At 44.1% G+C, this 21,193-nt stretch overlaps 1 protein-coding gene across 4 annotated transcripts; it reads right to left on the reverse strand.

Annotated features, from left to right (window-relative positions):
• Positions 1-48: 48 nt before the first annotated feature.
• Positions 49-21,139, reverse strand: LOC108095777 (cation-independent mannose-6-phosphate receptor). Of its 4 annotated transcripts, none has more exons than XM_017197027.1 (18): positions 21,068-21,139; positions 20,647-20,720; positions 20,490-20,573; positions 19,802-20,018; positions 19,576-19,739; positions 19,205-19,488; positions 19,000-19,147; positions 18,814-18,935; positions 18,632-18,744; positions 13,556-13,989; positions 13,330-13,443; positions 6,997-7,143; positions 6,433-6,612; positions 6,243-6,369; positions 4,518-4,585; positions 1,355-1,532; positions 1,055-1,185; positions 49-821 (listed from the first exon to the last, which is right to left on the reverse strand). In XM_017197027.1, exons 2-18 carry the CDS (start codon positions 20,701-20,703, stop codon positions 741-743), a joined length of 2,649 nt encoding a protein of 882 aa, XP_017052516.1. In that variant the 5' UTR covers positions 20,704-20,720; positions 21,068-21,139; the 3' UTR covers positions 49-740. The 4 variants fall into 4 exon arrangements, with proteins under 4 accessions (XP_017052516.1, XP_017052512.1, XP_017052513.1 ...); XM_017197023.1 differs by having other exon boundaries at positions 1,262-1,532; XM_017197024.1 differs by having other exon boundaries at positions 1,262-1,532; positions 21,045-21,093.
• Between the last annotated feature and the right edge of the window lie 54 nt (positions 21,140-21,193).

The raw sequence follows: 21,193 nt of genomic DNA on the forward strand, positions 1-21,193 counted from the left end.
TTTTTATTTTTCCTTGTTGAATCGCTGAAAGGTAAGGAAAACTCCATGTTTGGTTCATATAATTTTTTGATTTATTTTGTATTAAGTTATTTAAAATTGTACATTTAGCCGCTTTAATTGTGGCTTGCCTTAAACAACTAAAACAACACAAGACGCAAACAAAAAATAAGTACAAATTGCCTTAGAATAAAATACACATTTGTTTAAAGGAATACAATACTAAATTGCAAATTGGTTAAAAAAGTAAATCACATAGTCAATGGAAGGAAGAAGCTGTCGCGCTTTGTAGATTATATATCTAGCCATCAGCGAAAATACGTTTTAAGCAATTGTCCTTGCAATTCTCTGGCGAATGCAGACCGCATTATCTATAGCTATAGGTACGGATTGGGTAGGGGAATTCCTTTACATATGAAGGGTATATAAAATATATAATTTGTATATATATGGTTCCGTTATTTGGTTTCTGTAAGTCGTCGTTGTAGCCGACGCGTATTGTACAATTTTATATCAGCAGTTCGCCCCCCAAATTAATCCTTACTTTTCTACTATTTTTTCATTTAGTTTTGTTTAGCTCACAATCAGTTCCAGTTTTCAGTTTTGTCTTTGGTGTTCTATGTTACTCACTTTGGGATCGTTCGTGTCCTTAACTAGCTACCCCCACATCCGTTCCGCCACCTTGTGCCCCAACTAATGGCTAAAAAGGCGGCCGACGACGACTTATTTTGGTTTTGGCCCACCTAAAGCAGCATGTCATCATCGCTCTCGGTGAACTCGCCATTGGGCTCCAGCAGCAGGTTGGCCTCTTCGTTGGACTGCACCTGAATCGGGGAAATACAATTTTAATTTTGATTAAGCTCATGACGAGCTCATGGCAAGGTCGAACACATATAGAAAATAGGTATGCAATCTTTAAATCCCGAAACCATACGCTTAAAGACAAGATTGCAAGGTCAAACAAATTAAAGAAATAAAAACAAATAATAAAATAATACCAACACCAAACGAAAGACATAGTCATAGGGTTTTATTTCCCTCAGAAACAGAAACTTACACGGGAGTATCTCACCGCGGAATTGCTGCGCCGGAAGATGTGACGGACGCGCTGCCTCCGCGCCGGCGAAAAGGCAACCAGGCCCACGCACGTCACACAGAAGGTCACCGACAGAATGGCCGCCAGGATGGCTGAAAGGAAGGGTGGGAAAACGGGGCGGATGAGTGATGGATGAGCCAGGCAATCAGTGGGGCCAGCTGCACTTACTGCCCACGGAGGCCGTTGGCCCGATGGGAGTAGCCGCCGGATCGGGGCCAGCTGTTGTTGTCGTTGTCGACGAGGCCGCCTTGGTTGGCTTACCCGCTGGCGATGCCGTAGTGGTGGTGCTGGTGGTGGTGGTGGTGGTGGTGCTGGAGGTGGTGCTGCTGGTACTACTGCTCGAACCACCTCCTGGGGCATCATGCTGGGTAGCGCCAAGGGAAAGGAACTCACAGATGGCCGGCGTTCGCTGCACATAAAGCAAATCGCATTGCTGGTCCTGCAACGAAGCGGATCCGTGTAATTAGAAACTTTCTTCATTACTGGGCTGGGGCGAAAAATAAATAAATAAATTGATAGGGGGACGGGCGAGTATAAATTCCAAGTAAAATACTAGTGGACCCGGGCACAAATTCGTGGTGCAACAACTGCTCGCAGCTTGTTTCCGGCATCCTGCCGCCTGGCAAAAAAAAAAAAAAAACCAAAAAAACCCTTGCTGTGTTCTGTGTGCCGTTCGCTTGTAACACTTTCACCCAAAGACCATTTCCGGCGCGACCAGCGACTGCAAAATGAAACAGCAAATGTGCGCATAATTTAAAAACTTTTGCGGCGCAACTGCAACTGGCAACCGGCAACTGCAAGTGGCGAGGCAAAAACCCTCCCTGGCTGGCGAGCTGGCAGAAACTTTCCCGTCACGGCGAGGCGCCGCACCAGACACGAACATGTCCGCGAGGAGAAGCGAGACGGGGGGGACAAGGACGAAGGACGACGAACGACGGAAGGGGGCAACGCTATAAAAAGTTTGCAGCCATTTAAAATCCCATTTCATTGAATCGCTAATTTTCCAACAGCGTCGCTGCCAGTAGCAGTTCCTGGTAGAACCGTGTACACAGCTCCTTTTTGTTGCTGCCCAAAAGTTGTCCTTCGTTGTGTATATATATGAAGTATAAATGCACAAAAACACTCAAAGAAAAACCTATGTGATGGAAACATGAATTTTATATCGATTTTTGCCAGAAAGGGTTAAATAATCTAACACACTTCCACATTCCAGTTCCTTAGTTAAATCTTCTGTTTCCTTAAAATTTCAACTACTTTAGTTTCATATTTTTGCCTATTCCTATTTCCTATATTGTTTCTGGCTGTAATAATTTAAAGTGTAGCACAGAAGAGTGCTATTTTCCGCTTTGCAGTTCAAGGATTAAAACGTGTTGGGTTCTTTAAGCGATGAGCTTTTCTCCTTCACCCTCATTTCAGTTTCCCCTGCAAGCTGACCAGAACATCTTGTTCAGCTTAACCTGTTGAGTCGGCCAAATTAGCCAGATGTATTAGCTGTCTGGAACTGGGATATGGAAATATTGAAGATCCCAGAGAGGGTGTCAAGCAATTAACATCATCGCATAATACACGCACACGAGTGGCAAACCAAACTCGGAGGCAGTTTGTTCGATTGTTGGGAGACTACTACAGTCGGTTAAAGGAGGTGGCTGGCAGGATGTGGGTTGCTCGATGTGGATTGAGTGCAGTGCGTGGACCCGGGGTGTCAGGGGCACAGCCCGCATCTGTGACACGGCCCCCCCCGGTGGCGACGGCATTTGGAAACGTTTGTCGGAGGTGGCAAACAGCTTGCAGCTGGTTTAAATTTGGGTCAATTGCCCGGTGCCACAAATGGAAAATCGAAGCCAAACAGAACGCCGAATGCGGAACGTGTCAGAGTGAGTAAAACATAGAAATTGGAGCGGCAAATATTTTCAATCAGCAGCGTGCTTCCTCCGGCGTAATTTTCGCCTAATGGACTACAATGCGGTCAAATGACAACCGTCGAGTGTTTCGGGCGTTTTTTCGGGCTGGTCGGTCAACTAACCTCAAGCTCTAATTTCAAAACGTTTTTTGGGCAGCGGGTAATGCAATTGGACCTGGGTCACTAATTACGGTGCATTGTGCTCGGAAAACAGGAGGGGAGTAATATTTTAGCAACCTGCGGTTAATTGTCGCCCAGGCAAAACAAACAATTATTAATTAGCTTAGAGAGAGAGAGTTGGGCAACTGGCTGCCATGCATGCTAATGATGCTGCCTGCTGGAGAAGCCACAACAAAGTCGAATCCTTGGTCATTAGTCAAAGTGCTGCAGGCGAATGCAACTTAATTATATTATTACACTCACACACACACAGACGAGCACTCGGTAGGAGCAGCATAAAAGGTCGGTTTGTAATTTAATTTCCTCCTGCCGGCATGGCAATCCTTGGCTAATACCACTGCCAAAGTCCAAGGGTCACGTGGTCAATAAAAGGAGAGGTCACCGATGCCAACAATGCATGCATATCTCTCCAGCTGATCCGAAATGGGGCCAGCACCTGCATCCCCTGGTGACAACAAGGACCTGAATGAACCCGGCAAACAAAAGCTCCAACCAGCAGCTAAGAGCAGGCGAAGGCATTAGACAAGAAGCAAGAAATGCAAAGCGAACCGCAAAAACACAAAATATGAAGGGACAAAGGACAAAGAAATTACGCAAAGGGCTGAAGGCGAGGAAGATGCACAACAGCCAAAGCCGATTGCCAAGTGGTAAGCATAACAAAGGACACCTGCCGCACTCCAGAACCCTCAGCTCCTGCTGCCCGAGTCCCCGCCCCCAAAGCCACCGCCCCTTCCAAGGAGGACCGCCTCCTCCTGCTGCTCCGTCAGTTGGTCCCTGGTTGCCCTTTTCCGCACACATATTTCCTACATTTTCGCTTTGAAGCCCAGGCTCTTTGCCTTGTGGCTAGACTTTGAGAACGGACCCACCGACTGCGAAGATTTCTTGTTCGCATACACAAAACGAGAAGAAAAGGAGAAAGGGTAGGAAGGATACTTCATTAAAACGGAAGTTACATACTCTTTCCTAAATAAAAAATATCTTTCTACTAATATTATAATATTAAACAATTAAACTTAGTTTGTATCTTTAGTTTAGAAGTCTTATATGATATTTCTTCAATTATCAGGTGAAATACATATTTACCCACTTTAAAACTCCATAACCTCATCCCAAACACCTGAGCAAAAGGTAATTAGCCCTCTACAAGGGTATTTAAATAAAAAAAAAGTATGTAAAATATCCCTACAGTTGCCATTCCACCGTGTTTTTCTTTGATGCGCATTTGGCAGGGCGCTGAAAGGCGTGTTACACCTTTTGTACTCCTCGGAGGAGCCAAGAATAAGCTCCAGATGCGCTGCTTACTGATTCGCCTGGAAGGATACACACACAATACTTCGTACTTACACTCAGAATGGTGCTGCTGCTCTCCGTTTGGTTGCTGCATATCAGGCGAATCTGGACGTTCATCGTTCCTGCAACGGGTGTAAACGTGATGGGGCATTAGTTTCGAGAGCACTTTAATTAGTTCAAATGAACCCAAATTCAAAACAATCTTAACCCTAATAAAAGCGTACGAAAGGCAACAGAAGCAGCAGAGACAGGCCGAAAGCCAGACTTCCGTTTTAATGGTCCAGACAAAGGATGGCATCCCCGCACTCAGTATCCTTCGGCAAAGTGGATTGGGCCTGGACACCGCAAAGTTATCGCATAAAAGCCAAAAATAATTATCACCACAGACGACAACAGAGCTCCAGCTGGTAGTCCTTGGCATCCTGCAGGGTCAGGCTGCTACTGTTGTCGGTCAAATGCGCACATTTCAATGTGGAGTGGGTGGTGAATCAAAGCCACCGGCTCCGGTCGCAAAGCCACACAAAATCTACAACTCGTTGGGATTTGGGGAAAGGCAAATGTCCTCCTCCTCCTCCTCCTCCTCCTCCTCCTCCTCCTCCTCCTCCTGCTGCTCCACCTACTTAATCCCCACCTTCACCACCCAAAAACAAAACACACTCTTCGGGTATCTGCTAACGCCTGTCACTGGGCATATTAAAATTGTCTGATCGTTTGCAGATTGCGCATTGTCGTCCCACAATGGCGAAACAGAAACAGTTTGTGCGCCACACAGAGTTTTAAAATAATACCATTTTACGGCCAGGACCGAAGACAATGGAGATGTGTCATAATTAAATCGTCGTCAGTTTTATTTGTCAAAATAAAAACTTTTTGTTTTTAATGGCAAAGTTTTAAGTGCCATGCAATGGCTCGAATAAAAATCATTGTGCGAATACAAGGCAGCTAAGCCCGGTGGCTCCGGGGAAATCTCGGCACTGGAAGCCGGATGCCTTTTAAGCCCCCACAAAAACCCACCCACCTACTGCTCCGACTGTCTGCTCTGCATGCATTAAATATTCATGCAGTAGTATCACATCAGCTAAAAAAAAATATATAGGAAAAACATGAAAAGCTCCAGAGAAAAAGAGAGATTTTCCCAAGTGAAGCGAGATTATTTTACCGCATTATCTCGTAGACAGTTTTTTCGTTTGCTAGATATTTTTGTATAATTTTTTTTCGTTTTTTTTTTTTGTCGTATAATTTCAAGCACTTTGCTTGCAGACGGACAAAAAGAATCTTAGTTAAAAAGCAAACTGCTAGGAACACAAAAACGAAATAGAAGAGCAACCACGACAAGTGGCCGAAAATGTCGCAGTTGCAGGAACGGCGCCGCTATAAAAAAAAAACAACAAAAATACGAGTGTCAGCGGCAAAAATGACGCGATAAAATGCCGCGGGGACCCAAATGGGAGGGTGCAAGAAGCGACGGCGAGGAAAGTGCATTGGGCTGAACGCCAAATCTAATGCGATTCCTCCGTTTTCGCACAAAACACCCGAAAGCGTACCGAGAACAAAAAGGCCAGCGGAAATCCAGATAAAGAAGGCAAACAAAATGGCGGCAATGCGCGCGTGTTGCGCCAGCGGAAAGGGAAGCGGAAAAGGAATCGGAACCGGAAACGGAAGTGACAAGCGACAACGCGAGCTCTCCTCGAGCTCCTTGAAGTGGGTATTCCAGGGTAAGCCGGGGATATGCAAATCGAATTAGCCGGATTGCAACGGCACAAGGACCTGGACACTCACCTTCCTTGCCGCAATTAGGCGACTCGTGTGTGAAGAATATGTTGACCAGAGCCTGCGAGTAGTCCGTCATCGCCTTGCGATGCTCTCCGCAAATGTTTACCGACATCTTCGTGGCATTGTAGTCGATCTAAAAAGGCGGTAAAAATGCAATTTAGTGACCTGGTTGAACATGCCTTTCAGCACGGCTCACCTCAAGCTTGCCGTCCTTGGTAAACGGCGCACTCTTGAAGTTGAATTGCCGACCCAGCTCATCGTGCACCAGATCACAGGTGTCCGCATTGAAGGTGCACTCGTGCGGCGGGCAAAAGACATTCGTCTCCCACTCGAAACCGTAGTCACAGTCCTCAATCGAACGCAGCACCGGTTGTCCCTAAATTGTCGGAGAGGAGAAGGGTGAAGGTAACCATTAGGGGCATGCAGGCAATTTGCAGCACAACTGGGTCTAGTGGCCCTGAAATAATCGCATATATGTTGCTGCCCACCCAGCCACTCAAAGCTGTCCGCAGAAATCGTTGCCAAAAGGCTGCTCCCTCCGCAAAAGGATCTGAATGTGGCGATTTTCGTTAAAGCTTACACATGCAAATGTTTCTTTGCATTCAATAAACTGACATTAAATTAAAATTGAATTTAACACTTATTGAAACTGTTTATACGACAATTGATAAAAATACTATAATTAAAATTCCATTCAAGTTTATCTTAACTTTAAATAAAATTATTTTATATTTTATTTGATTATTAGCAGTGTACTCACCCGACCCGCACGCATATTGCAGTTGAAAAGGATGTGCGTGGAGAGCTCGGTGGTGTTGTCCGTGGGGCAGGGATCTCCGTTCAGGTAGGCCAACTCGGCAGAGGTGCGATTCCTTTGCACCAGGGACACCAGTGGAAAGCCCATGCTCTGTGTGGGCGGGAAGAGGAGAAGAGTTGAAGTGGTGAAGGGTGGAGCTTAAAACAACCTCGGCGAAGGAGAAATGTTTAACTTTATGTCTGAGATTGCGGCAAATAACTCGAAATCCCTGTCTGAGCCACGCACACGTTCGTTCTCGTGTCGCCTGCTCCCGGCCATTTCAGCTTGTTGCTATCGTTGTTGGCGGTATACTGGCCAACCAGCATCGTATCAGTCGGACTCAGAGAGGAGTGGCCGGCCATCGATGCGATGATAACTGGCATGGCAAAGGACACGGACAACAGGACATGCCGGTCCAACTCAGCACAAACGACAATTTAATGGATAGTTCAATGGCACTCAGCACCCGACCAATGTGAACTGAAATTTCTTTAAAAGAACTTCAGGCAGATACAGTTACGCCCACTTAATTTCTTCAGTTATTCGATAAGCATTTTAAAGAAAAGTTTCAAAAGTTGGCCTTTTAAAGTATTTAAAGAAAGTAAGTTTCTTTAAAATTAAGTAAGAACTTAGTTGATTATACGAAGGTGCTACAAAACTTTTGTAAACTAAATTTAGCAGCATTTTTAAAGTGGATACTCAGATTTAAGGATCTTTTGTTTGGAATTTGGAAAAGCAAAATATACTTTGAAAGAACTACGTCGTTTCTTTAGAAATGTAAAATCCTGACTTCTGAAAGGGTCCTGAATTGGGAGCATTCGACCAGCTCGTCGCCTGTGCAGCTGTTGCTGCCCTCATCGATGGAGCACGCTAACTGCTGCTATTGGCAATCAGGCAGCTTAAACGCTGCCAGCTATCCAACTAGCCGGCCAACGACGTGAGCTTAATGCGCAAAAAGCAGGGATACGAGGACTTCGAAAGGATATTCGGGGGGAGGCAGTCGGCGGGGGAAGGAAACAAGTGCAGTGGCGTTCGAGTGGCACAAGATTTATGCTCGGGTCAGCAAGGTCGATGGCGGCAATCGTTGCACATGTTGTCGTCTCATCTTAAATGTATTAGTGGCAGGAGTTCCAGTGCCCAGCTAGCTCCTCCCGGCACCGAACTCATTTCGTATGCAGCTCAGGCGATGTTTTAGCAGTTTGCTCTATTATTTATTGCTGGCCGTTTCACTGGCCAGTTCCCGCTGACCCCCTTCGAAAATCCATTTGAAAATCAAAATCGCAGCTAATGCGCCATCAGCAAATACAGAACGATATTGGAGCGGGGATGGGCACTACGTCCAGGAGTCCTGACCTTCAGCCCGGCATCCTCATTAGCATGGGTGTGGAGGAGATTCGGCAAAGGATCCGAGGAACTGGCGGGGAAATAGGACTCGGCAAGGGGACTTTGTCGGCGCCAGCTTACCGACTTAAAACACAGGCGGCAGTGGCAATAGCAGTAAGTTTTCCCAGTAGCTTGCTGTGCAAAATTTATTGAAAAACTTTCTTATCGCATTTGAACAAGCGAGTAACTTCTCTGTATGTTTCCGTTTGCCAGTGTGCGTGCGCCTGGATATTTGTGATTATTTTTTTAAGTTTCGCACAACTTTCCTCTCAGGGATAGCAGGGAGAAAAGGAAATGCCAGCGACGACTGGCCGGCAGACAGAAAGTAACTTAATTGTTTGCAGATACAAATAAATGAGTTGCACAGAAAAAAAACACCAAGCAAACACACACAAAGGCCAAGGCAAGGCCAAGCCAACAACAACAAGGGACAGGAAAACAAGAGAATAAAATCTTGACTCGATTGTTGGAAAATCTTTTCGCTCAGCCAGGGAAACAAATCGAAAACTTTAATGCGCTGCAGAGAAACGAGAAAGCTGTAGGAGATTAAAAGAACTGTTTCGGATTCTCAAAAGGATTTCAGGACACGACATTTATTTAGGTAGCGAGTTCTAATTAGTGGAGGAATCCTGAAGGTGGGAGCATCTTCTTTCTTATCCTATATTTTGTATTCTAAGAGAATTGTTTCTTTCAGAAACGAAATTGGATGTACAGGGAGAGGTCAAGGAAGATAGCAGCCAGAAATTATAGGAATGAGAAAGGGTGGCCTTCACGGAATTGTGTTCTCAAACGGATTTCGGTGCAAGTAATTTAAATAAGATAGGTTTAGCCTGCAAAAGGATATCTTTTTCCCAATACTGTCTGATGCTTTTTTAAAACAAAGGAAACATCGAGAGTCAAACTTATCCAATCTACTGAGTTCTTTGTTAAATTGTGGACATACATAAAATGTTCTAACTCAAATCGAAGAAAAAACTACAAGGACATGCTCGAGTTGGAAAGCAATAAAGATTTCCGCAAGTTCAGCGATTTACTGGGAACACGCCAACGGACAAGGACTCCCGCAGGACCAAGGGATGTGGGTCATCTGGCCTGCGGTCGCATTGACATTATAGCCTCGGCGAGACTGAAACTCCCCGGAATCCATGGAACTACTATACAACAACAATGGGCTGAGAAGCATGACATTGAGGGACAGGACAATGGCTGGGATAATATTAAGCACAATGGCTGGCAGGAGAACAGTCGGGACGAGTTATTCGCCGCATTGTGGAGAGCTCCTGGCAAGGCATTCAGCTGTTTGCACAACAATTTGATCGATTTCATTATTAATCCGATTTGATGGGGCGAAGGCTCCCACAGGCAGCCATTTTGACGATTTTGTGGTTATTGTCGGAAGTGCAAATGCAAATGGAGATGATGCACCCACCGCAAGTCGGAAAAGGGGGGAGAAATGGGCCCGGGAATGGGGGGCAATTGCCATGCCAGTCACATGCCCGTTGCCAAATTTGCACTGGCACAAGTCAAACGCCCCCGTCGAGTTGACAATGGAGTCGCTGCATGCCAATGAATTGACTCGAACTCGCATCCGCACTCGCAGGAATCCAAGGCGAAATTCCCAGCAAAAATCAAACGTGTCGCTGATCCGGACTTCCTTTAAGTCAAGCGCACCATTCGACAAATGTCTGTGGAGTCAATTGCTTAACCCTCAAAAGCCAACTGGAAATTTCTTTTGGACACACAAAGAAAAGTATTGAGTTGAGAAGTACGATTAAAAAACACAATTAAATTTATTATAACAAAAATTTAAGCAAGATTTTTTCATACAATTTGCATCTTTGTTTATAAAATATCATTGTCTCAAATTAAAATTGAAGTGAATTAAGACTTGTTGTATTGCAGCTAAACTAAACTCACCATTATAAATGCTAGAATATATTTTCCTTTCCTTTCTTTTACTGAGAGAAACTCTTGTGCCCAGAGTGGGTTAATGGAATTCCCCCCAGAGATTCAGGCAATGCTTCTTTCCATTGTTGCTGTTAGCCTGGGGATATGCAATGGCAGCACATTAAAATATGTGCATGCGATAACGGAAAGGGGGTTTTTGGTTGGGGAATGCCAAGATTCCAATGCAGGCGACACCGTTCGACAACTGCCAATGAGTGGGCGTGGCTGTCAGGGAGTAGCCCGAAGGAGAAGAGGAGGAGCAAGGACACCAGTGAGGGCGAGGATGAAGGATCTGGGGTCCGCTCAAGTGCGCGTCAGCAACTACGAGCAGCACATTTCCGTTTCCGCACACGAAATGCTCTGAAAACGGAGCATTTTGAAAATGCAAAACGTGGCGCAAAATGTAAACAGGGATGGAGGGACCAAGAGATACACGGAAATGGAAATTTGTTTAAAAATATAATAAATGGAGAGTCATCGATGGCAATATTTACCCGAGACTCTGAATAGTTTAGTATTTTACTTTGAAAACAATGCATATGTGTTTGTGTAAAAAAAGAATTGCGGGATATATTTTTTAGTAAAACTTTTCAAAATATTTTTCAAGTGTTTTATGGTGGTAACCCCCACCTACAGTCAACTGAGGCTGTAAAAATAAAGCAACACAAATTTTATAAAAATATATTTGCCATGACTGCGTTATTTCTAGGCCAACGGCATGAAAACAAAGCCGATGGCACTTTAAGCCGCCACCCACTTGGAGCCATCTAAAAGCGCCCGACCAACCACCCCCTCGATGAAACCCGCTAACGGAAATGCTTTACAGAGCACGTCGCCGGTGGGCACACCCCCTCACACCCACACTCACACACACATAGCCCCCTCACAGACACACACATGGAAGCTGCTGGCCGCTAAAAGCTGTTTTTACAGATATTTCACCCCCATCCCAGCCGCATTTTGCCATTTCCTTCCGTTCCGTTTCGTTACGTAGTGCGACGTTACGTTGACTGACCTTACGTTATGTTCACATATTTCACTCGCGTGCTGCCAGCCACAAAACCCCGACCCCCTGTTGCCATTACGTACAGAGGCGGGTGTATGAAAAATTTGGAGGGGCTTTGAAAAATATGTTTGAAAGAACAAGTTTTTGGACAAGGAAAAGTCCTTACTGGTATTCATTTTCCTTTTTACTTTAAATACATCTAATGGTGGTTTATAAGGTAAGATAAGATATAAGTTTTTAAGAACTGGTATGAATTGTTTAGTCCAAAGTACAAAGATTGGTATAATGAATCCATAAATTACCCAACAGAACCCCCTATAAACACACCACTGCCTTTGACCCCCAGTTTCTGGAAACCTAACTGCCTCCTATCCCTACTTTCCGCTCCCAACTCCAGCGCACGGCCATTTCCAACGCGTACGTGCTTATTTTTTAGCAACTTGAACAATGTTTTTGCTCCCGGGAAATTTGTGCAGCTTGTGATAAAAGTTCTAACCGGAAGGTGCCAGAGCGCGGGGTCCAAAGGCGGCGGTGCGCTGATGGCGCGAGGTCGGCATTTTGGACCTGGCATACGGAAAATGCACTGAACGGAGAGAGTGCCGCCCCCTTGGCATGCACCCATTGTCGCATGCAATTATTGTGCTGATTGAAGTGGGGCGCGTGCGGTTGGCGGGGGCAACTTAGAGGGGCACCCTATAATTCATCCGTCTTCCACAACGACGACAACCTGGCACTAAGCCGAAACCCGAGCTGCTGACAGCCGCGAAGGCCACATCATCGAGAAGGCACGCGTACAAAAAGTAAATTGAATTGGCAGCGAAAATGTTATATTATTTGTGTTTACCATGCCAGAAAAACTCAAGCTTTTGTGGGATAATATAATAACACATCATACCTATATCACATTTTATTTACCCTAAAAAGCTCATGTTGCCTAATCCCGAACCATTAAAAAAGGGAACGCCCAGATTAAATCTGAAACGGACCCATTTTTTCTGTACGTATGTGAAATGGTTTAATGGAAAAATGTATGAATTATTGAATCCAGGCAAATCCCCTCCAATTATCTCGTTCATTTACAAAGATTTTGGCAAAGGCCGGGCGTAAGGGATAGCGATTTTTGGCCATTTTGTGGTCCTGGCAGAAATCTCGTTTCAAGCAAATTTCATTGCATACTTTTGTGGGCTTAAGTATTTAGGCACCAAACCCCACAGAGTTGGACAGTTTTTGGACAGACCCAGTGGCCACATGCTCAGCGAGGAGATTTTTGGCATTAAACAACTTTTGGCCGCTGTCAACGGCAGACAGTGTGAGACCGAAAACGAAAACGTGAACGAGTACGAGAACGAATACGAATGTGAATCCCCAGTCCCCCTAATTCAAGGCTCCTCTTAATGAAGCAACCAAATCCACTGGTCGGTCCCCTGGGTTCTTATAGATGCTGGAAATGGCCGGGAGCCGGGAGGTCTTTCGCTGGCTGGGTGTGGGCGAAGCTTAGCAATTAGATTGCTGCATATTTAATGCATGAATGGCGCCACAATTTTGGGCATTTGACCAAAAGGCCACAACCATATTGAGGCGTTTATGAGGTGGAAAACCGGAGAAGGAGACGTAAATTACGAGCCATCCCCTGGGCTCCCCACTCATAGGATGTATGCATGCAAAGAGTTTTAAGCACATAAGCGGCTTTCTTTCACGTGGCCAACACTACCGCCCTTTGTGGCCCTTTGTGACTGCTATCGTATGTGGCATGCATACACACAGCACGCAACAAAATAATAGTTATTCTCATTTTGGGATACAAGTATCACATTTAAAGTAATTCTCAGAAAAAGTAAACTAGCAAAAGTATTAATAAATTTTTGTGAATCCATTTTGAGTATTTTTTTTTGTAGCACCCCTAATTCGTTGCCCTCAAGTGTTTGTGTATGTAAGGATATGGATTTCCGGATGGTACTTACTCGCTCCTCCTCGGGGGCGCCGTCGGCCGTCACTTTGGCCATACAGGCAGCAGATCCGCCGGCACAGCCTAATTGGTATTTGGGCACTAATGGACGGCACACATTCAAAAAGAACTGCAAGGAAATAAGAGAAAGCCGGGTTGAGAGTTAAGTGGCAAAGACAAAAGCCAGCAAATTACTGCCTTTTTGGATGCCTGTGGGAAATCAGGGACTACAACGGACTCACCTTGGTCGTCTTGGGCACCAGGTGCTCCATGCTGGCCGGCAACTCCACCCTGGCCTCGTAGTTGTCGCTGGCGCTAATCAATGGCGTTAGATCGATCAGCTCGTCGCCACTGCTGCCAAAACCATTCGCCGTGTGGTCCACATAAAGAGTGGTCTTGCATTTAATCGGCTCCCGACAGGCCAGCGGCGTCTGATATTGGATCAACAGCTGACAATTGGAGTCCTCAATTATCTTCAAAGAATCCGCATTGTCCTTGGTGGCATTGTTCGCGCAGACAAACTCGATTTTCGTCGACCACTGCCTGATGGCCGAGCCTGTGGGGCACTTCGCCCCGTCGTCGTACAGCAAATACAGCGAGCCGCTCTGATTGAATCGCAGCTGCGAGTTGGAGTTGCCCAGGCTGATAGTTGTGGAATTCTGCTCGTAACAGGCGCCTGCAAGTGAACGAAAAGCGGGCGGATCAATAGAGTTCTCCACGGAACGGAAAGGCGCCAAGCGCCAAAAAGTCGGAAAGAAAAACAAAGACCCGCTCAAAAGCAAATAAAACACCAACATGGCCAGCAAATCCGCGCTGGAAAAACCTGAACCATTCACGCCATCACACTCGAAACTTTTTTCAGAATTAACTGATGTTGTAGATGATGTGGATGTGGCTTGAATACAAATACTAAAACTAAGAGAAGTTTAAGAAAGAAGTTTCAAAGTTAGCAGCGAAGCAAACAAAGACAACTAATCAATTTTTCTAGAATGTCTAAGAAGATGATATAATTGCTAATACTTCTTCATTACTTTCAATAATTTGTAAGAGGTTCTAGAAGTCAAGTATTTTCTTAGCAAAGTTTGGGTTTTTTTTAGAGTGCAGTTTTGATTATAGAACCACTGCTTCCCGCGAATGGAGCAACTACTCGCATAGCAAAGGACCAGGGATAACACGAAGTGGCAGCAGCTGCGACTGGACATCAAAGGCGAAATTAATTGTTCTCGCTGTTTGTCCACTTGCAAGGAATTTTTTTCGCTGCCCACTCGGTGAGAGTGTCTAAGCAAGCGGAATGCTTTCAGGAACGCCCCCAGCCAGGTCGATCCAGTGTAAAGTGACATCAAAACACAATGGACCCTGGCACGCAGCAATGCCTCCAGGAGTAATTGGCAGTGAATTTGCATCGAGTCGAAGACTTCCTTTGGAATTTAAGATTTAATTGCCTAAAAATAACATTAAGTTGTTTGGAGAGCTGAAAGCGTCCTCTTGACAACTCAATTTTATGGAAATAAACAGGATGTCGTCCTCGCCCTGCCGTTGTCGTTTTTGATTCTTTCCTTTTCAATCTTTCATTTCACTTGCAACCCAACAATTTTGAGCAATGTCACTCACATTTGCCGGATTTTGATTGAGCGCCCTAGAGCAGACAGCATTGTGATTGTGATTTGACTGGAGTATGGTAATTTCAGACCCCTTCACTCCACACTCCCCCTTCCATTCGCCGCCTCCACAACTCTGCGTCCACATTTTTATACTTTATTGCAGACATCGGACAAATATCCATCCACATACACATGCAGGATCAAGAGCCATGACCAACAACGAGAAAATGACAAAAACGAAGAGAAAAAGACCAATTGAGGTGGCTTTTGGCAAATCGAAAAAGAAATCGACTGTCAACTAAATTGATAAATGACATTGTGGGTCTGCGTGACAATATATGTACGTCTGTATGACCGACTGTAAGCCACAGGACCTGCTAGAGTCCTGTAGAAGTATGCAATTGAATTTAGCAGACCGCAAACTCAGAAGAACAGAAGACGCTCTCTAGGGATTTATTTCTACAGCTTCGCTCAGATTGGAATATTCGTAAAGTTCTTTAAAAAAAATCAGAAGAGGAAAATCAAAGATAAAATAATAAGAAATTTAACAACCATTATTATTGGTATAAATTGCTGACTTATTAAACAACTTCAGGAATCTGTACTTCGGATATGATATATTTTGTTTAACTCCTTTGTGATATTATTTCAACCGCAGGTGTGCTATTCATCCGGACAAGTGTGTTCAGGATGTTTTCTTGTACATACACCTTGGGTGAAAATCATTTCCTTGTCAAGATTATCCATCGAGATTGACCTGGTCACAAACACACCGACACAATACACCCTCGTAAATTGAATCCCAATGCAATCTCGGTTCAAAGCAAGCCTTTGGGGTTCGCATTGCGGTCATGAAACAAAACATTGCTTAAATTCCGCCTACTTCTGAGAAGGGTTAAATATAAGGAGCTGACTTTGTGGCAATGATAAGGCGACTGGCAACGGTATGCCGCAAAATATTTCCGGGCGAATAGCGGCAACTGCAAATGGTTAAGAAAACCCGGGGCAAATTGAATTTCAATAAGAAAACATTCTGGCAAGGGCCAAGTAACCCTAAAAACATTGACCAGCAGCCGGCAGCCAGCGAGCGCCAGCAAAAACCCGGCAGAAGCGAGAAAAACAAATATAAAACGATTTAGTAGCTGCCTGATGCCACTTTGGATGGCGCATCCAGGCCAAACAGCTGCCGGCAAGTGTTAGTTACGGCTGGTAGGATGAAGGAGTGGGTGGCTGGGGTGGCTCGCATTTGGGGTTCGCTTTTTGTCCAGTTCGGACCAAATTGAATCTGCCCGCCAGCAGCAAGGGCAACACAAATAACCAAAGGAGCAGGAGAGCCCCACATAAAAAGGAGTAAAATACGAAAACAATAAAAACAACAGAATCAAATTATAAACAAAACAGCAGCAGCTCGAGAAAAACAACAGGCACGAAATTGTTGTGCCATCGGACTTTGATATTCTCCAGACTTGTACAAAATATAGTGAGCTTATCTTTTGCAAACTAGCAATAGTTGCATTTTACAAAAAAGCTGAGGTTACAACTTTTGCAGACCACGACTACCGCCTGAAATATATTAATAAAATAATAAAAAAGGGTAGAAAATTAGACACTGACATGCGTTGTTTATACAAAATAAATTTTAAAACTGTCCAGAACATCAGATACTTTGACCAGTAATGTTTACCAAATAATTTGTTTCTAGCAACACTCTACGAAAACGGCGCTTTTAAAATCGATTCAAGCGGTTTATAAACAGCACGCCGAACTGAATTTGCTTAGGCAATTATTTTGGCAAGCTGCAATTAAATGAAGCCTGCCTGATCATATCACTCGGAGCACTACATATAGCCAAAATCCCCCGCAGCTACCTTCAAAATGGCAATTTGCCGAACCCGCCATAAATAAATATAAAATGCAGAGCGAAACGCAAATGAAAATTACACAAAATGACAGGACAACAACGCATGCTGCATAAGCAATTAACAGCAGAAATGGGGGCGGGATTTTATATGGGTTTTTGGTTTTTTGGGGGGCGTGGCCATAACTCACTTGCAGGCAGAAAGGGCCAGGGCCAAAACCCTGCCAAATGCCTTCAAATATTGAATTCAGCTATGCAAACCAGGAGGTTTTAATGCCCATCCGGGGAATGAGAGGGGCTGGCTGCAATATGCCGTCTGCCAGTGTCAGCTGGGCGCCAAACAGCGAACTTGCAACGCAGCATGCATACACCGAAAAAAATAGATACTGTAACTATCTTCCCTTTACAAACTACTTTCCCGTATTCTAACTTTTTTAATGTTGATTCCTTTCAAATTAATTTAATTAAAGTAATATGTTTTTCCTATAGAAACAAATTGACCTTTCTTCAACAAGCATAAATATTTCTCTCTGTGCAAATAAGCGCCAGCTTGTTTACAAAAGCGCTAGCATGTCCTGCGCCCCACTTTCGCGCATGTGTGTTCGTCTGCTATTTGCCTAACAAATGAAAATTTCATGTAGGTCTCTGCCTCATGGCCTGGACATCAGTTTGGCAAAAGGGAGCACACACTTATTTATTTGTTTAGGCCCAGCAGTGGGCCATGATATCTCCACAGTGTGTCTGTGTCTGTGCGAAACGCGCTATTCGCGAGGGGGCCAGCCAACCGAAAGGGACGCGCCAACGGATATGCGTCTGCAGTCGACTACGGAATGCAGGACACCCAGATACACATCCTTGCCCTGCGTGAGCTGATGCTCCATGGATACCAGATACGAGGGACACGTTTCACTTGCCAACAGCCCACATCAGGCAAAGTTGTTATTTGCCATGGCGAACCGTCCCCCATGTGGATGCAGCGCGCATGCAAAGCAAATAAATAGAAAAATATCAAAGCTGCAGAGATGTTCGCCATATATGCTTTAGAGCATTAGATTATGCACGGCGATGTAAAACATGTCAAGTTTTATGCACAACTTTGTTTATATTTTGCAATGTATGTACTTGTAATACTGTCTGAGAAAAAACTATTTAAAATCAAAGAAATTAAAGTTTTAAAAAGTTAACAACTTAACAAAATTTTTAATATCATAAATGCACAGCTTGTATTGAAACAAAATATTAAAGTTATTTCAGAGTATCCCAGTGGCGTCTAAAACGCTTAGCTTATTACTGACGTCAAAAAATGTAAATTGAATTTTCACGTGGTGGCAAAGGATACCGAGATGGAATGATGGGTTAGGCTAATGGTCGTCTGACCAACCCACATGCACACTCACAGGCGGACTCGTAAATTATGCAAATATATGACGGACCACATCACAGATCTAAATCATTATCATCATACCCCGGCATTTACAACTGCCAGCACACGAGTACGGACGTTTGTATACGGACATATGTAGAGGGGATCCACAAATAGCCACTCGTGTGTGCTTTAATGGAAACCGGATGAAATGGTCAACACTTGACCGGGCCCTACCCATTTTTTCCTGCACTTCTCTCCGGTTACCAAGACGATTATGGCCCTGAGCGCCACTCGAGCGGAAGAGCAATAAAAAATCATTAATCCCGCACAACAAGAGTCCTCGAGACGAAAGGGTTTAAAGCTTTAGCAGGTTAGTGCTTCCTCAACTTGGCGCGTGAAGCCCCTTTTAATTACTACTCTTTTATGGCGAGTAAGTTTTGCATCAGCACTTAAAATCTATATTAATATTTGAGTGCGCAAATGGTCGACTTACCGCTTTTTTCCTGGCAGGGAGTCCCAGCATGGGCGCACACTGCAATTGTATAGTTTTTGCCATCCTTAATCAAAGTCCGGGCTGGCTTCGTACTGAGCGAACTGAGATCCAGACTATAAAGCGAAAAGAGTAAAGTGCAAGAGTTTAAAGCAAAAATCATTGAGTGAAATGAAATTACTTACAGCTCATTTGGAGAAGTGAAAACCGTACAAGGTTTGAGATCAATACAGGCCAGCGGAGTGACAAAGTTGAACTGGTATGTACAGGAATCGGCTCCAAGACCCACGAACTCTGGATGCGCGTTCTAAAGTGAATATATTTAATATAGTATTTAATTACCAATTATTCTGAAAACCTAAATTACTCACCATTATCAACTTATCACAGCTAAAATAAATCACGCTGGTGTAATTTGCGCTGGAGTTCTTAGCACAGGGCGTTGGTGACTCATGTCTAAGCAACAGCTGCCCGTTCTCCACCAATGGACGCGATTGCACATTTCCCAAATTGATAAATCTAGTGGGGAATATCATTGACTAATATGCACCACTGTATTAACCAATGCTCACCCACCGTTTCTTTGAATTTGTTTCCTTTGGGTTAAATAAACACACGCTGCTGCCGGGCGGACACATGCTGTTCTTGCCGTAGAGGACAGGTTTGCAAACGTTGATCAGGAAAAATGCATCATGGCGATTGCTGGTTCTATAGTTACTATCACTCAGCGACATCAGATCGAAGGTTCCATTCGATTTTGAGTCACGCACACTGCAACTATTGGATTGCAGGGCATCAGGAATGGGTAGACAAGCCAGTGGGGTCTCATATATCATATAAAAAGAACAGGCATCGTTGGCCTATGCGGAATAAAGAAGGAATGACAGTTTTATCAATGAATTTTCAGAGATTTCTATAGCACTCCTGGACATAATTTGACTGCTTACATAAGGCGTTATGTGCATTGGCCGAGCGTCCAAGGTATAGTCGCAATTTAACATCACATGGAACTGATAGTTGGGATTGCTGGCGGTTCCATTTTCACACTTGGCACCACTTTTATACTTCAGATACATTGTTCCATTGTCGTAGAACAACTCATGTTGGCGACCTATGAAATAAAAGTATTTTAGAGAGATTTTTTCTATGGCTTCCATGTAGCTCTAAACTCACCGAGAATGTACTCCTTTCCCTGCTTTTTAAGGCAGGCTGCCACATTACTCTCGCCATTGCAGGTTCTAGATAGATTACCACAAATGTTAAACTCAAACTTGTCGCCTCCATTGCCCACACTCTCAACCACATGAGCCAAGTCTGAGCGGAGCCCACTGAAGTCAAAGGTGGTGCCGTAAATGGGCTCCTTGATTTGACATTCCTGGGTAGAAAATGTCTTTAAAGAAAAAAAATGTAAAAATAATTAGTTTCCGATTAATTAAAAAAAATAATGCAAAATTATTTTATATTATATTTTTTTACGGTAGAAAAAGGGGCAAAAAAAATATTTAGACTATCTGTTTTTATTTTACAAACTTAAAACTGTTTATCAATAAGGCTTTTCTCTGAGACTTCATTTTTAATTATAAAGAAAGGTATTGATAAGGAAGTCTTTTTTTATTACAAGCTATTGTGTTAACTGCTTTTGTTGTTATCGCCGACTGATTGATTTCTTAGCCATTTGAAATGTCGACCAACAAAGACTGGAAGCGATAAGCGGGTATGGAGAATATGCTCTTGGAAGGCCAAAAACGGGGTCTTGGCCAAAATGCCAACAAGTGCGCAGTGAAAATAAACAAGCCGCCCCAAAATAAACGCCCGCCCACTAACCAAACAACAGCCCGTCTCCCACTAAACGCCCACTCACCAGCTGATCGGCTGCGTCACTGGCAACACTCTCGCCGCAGCTTAATAGCAGCAAAAACAGGGAAATCACAAGTCGAGAACGCATCTGCAGAAATTTTAAATTTAAAATTAGATATTACTGCAATTAAAAAAGTATAATATGTAAAATCTGTACCCACCTGGCGAAAATTTTCCTGCGTGGGAGTTGCGCAGTCCTTTTGCAAGCTGCAGCGCATTTTGTCATCTGCAGGTTCTGGAAAATAAGTGGGCACAAAATAAGTCAATGACTGTGAAATCAGCCGCTGTTTGTTTATTACTAATTCCGTCTTATGGTTATCGCAATTTTTTCGCACTAATAGCAGTTTGATTACCCTTATCACAAGTTAACTGTTTATTTTGAGAGTGAGACAAGTTGTTATTGCTTTTCCAACAAGCTTCCTCTTCGATTTTTCAACGGTCACTCAAATTTGTTTTCTTCTCACGCGGCACAAAAACCAGCACTCGCTGGCGACGCAAGCGAAATGAGTTACGCGAAGCGGGGGTAATGGGCTAATCTCTATTATTGCCCAAAGTATACCTTTTCAAATGTGGCTTGATTACCTGGCAAAAAAAACACGGCCAATTGCAATTGTTATTTTCCGTTAACAGGCGAACGGCAGTCGTTAGGAAGAGGAAGAACTAGTCGGTAGTGTGGTAACACTGGCCAAACAGCTGTTGCGCTTCCAA

This window comes from Drosophila ficusphila, unplaced genomic scaffold (assembly GCF_018152265.1).
Source record: "Drosophila ficusphila isolate 14025-0441.05 unplaced genomic scaffold, ASM1815226v1 contig_791, whole genome shotgun sequence".
NCBI lineage: Eukaryota > Metazoa > Arthropoda > Insecta > Diptera > Drosophilidae > Drosophila > Drosophila ficusphila.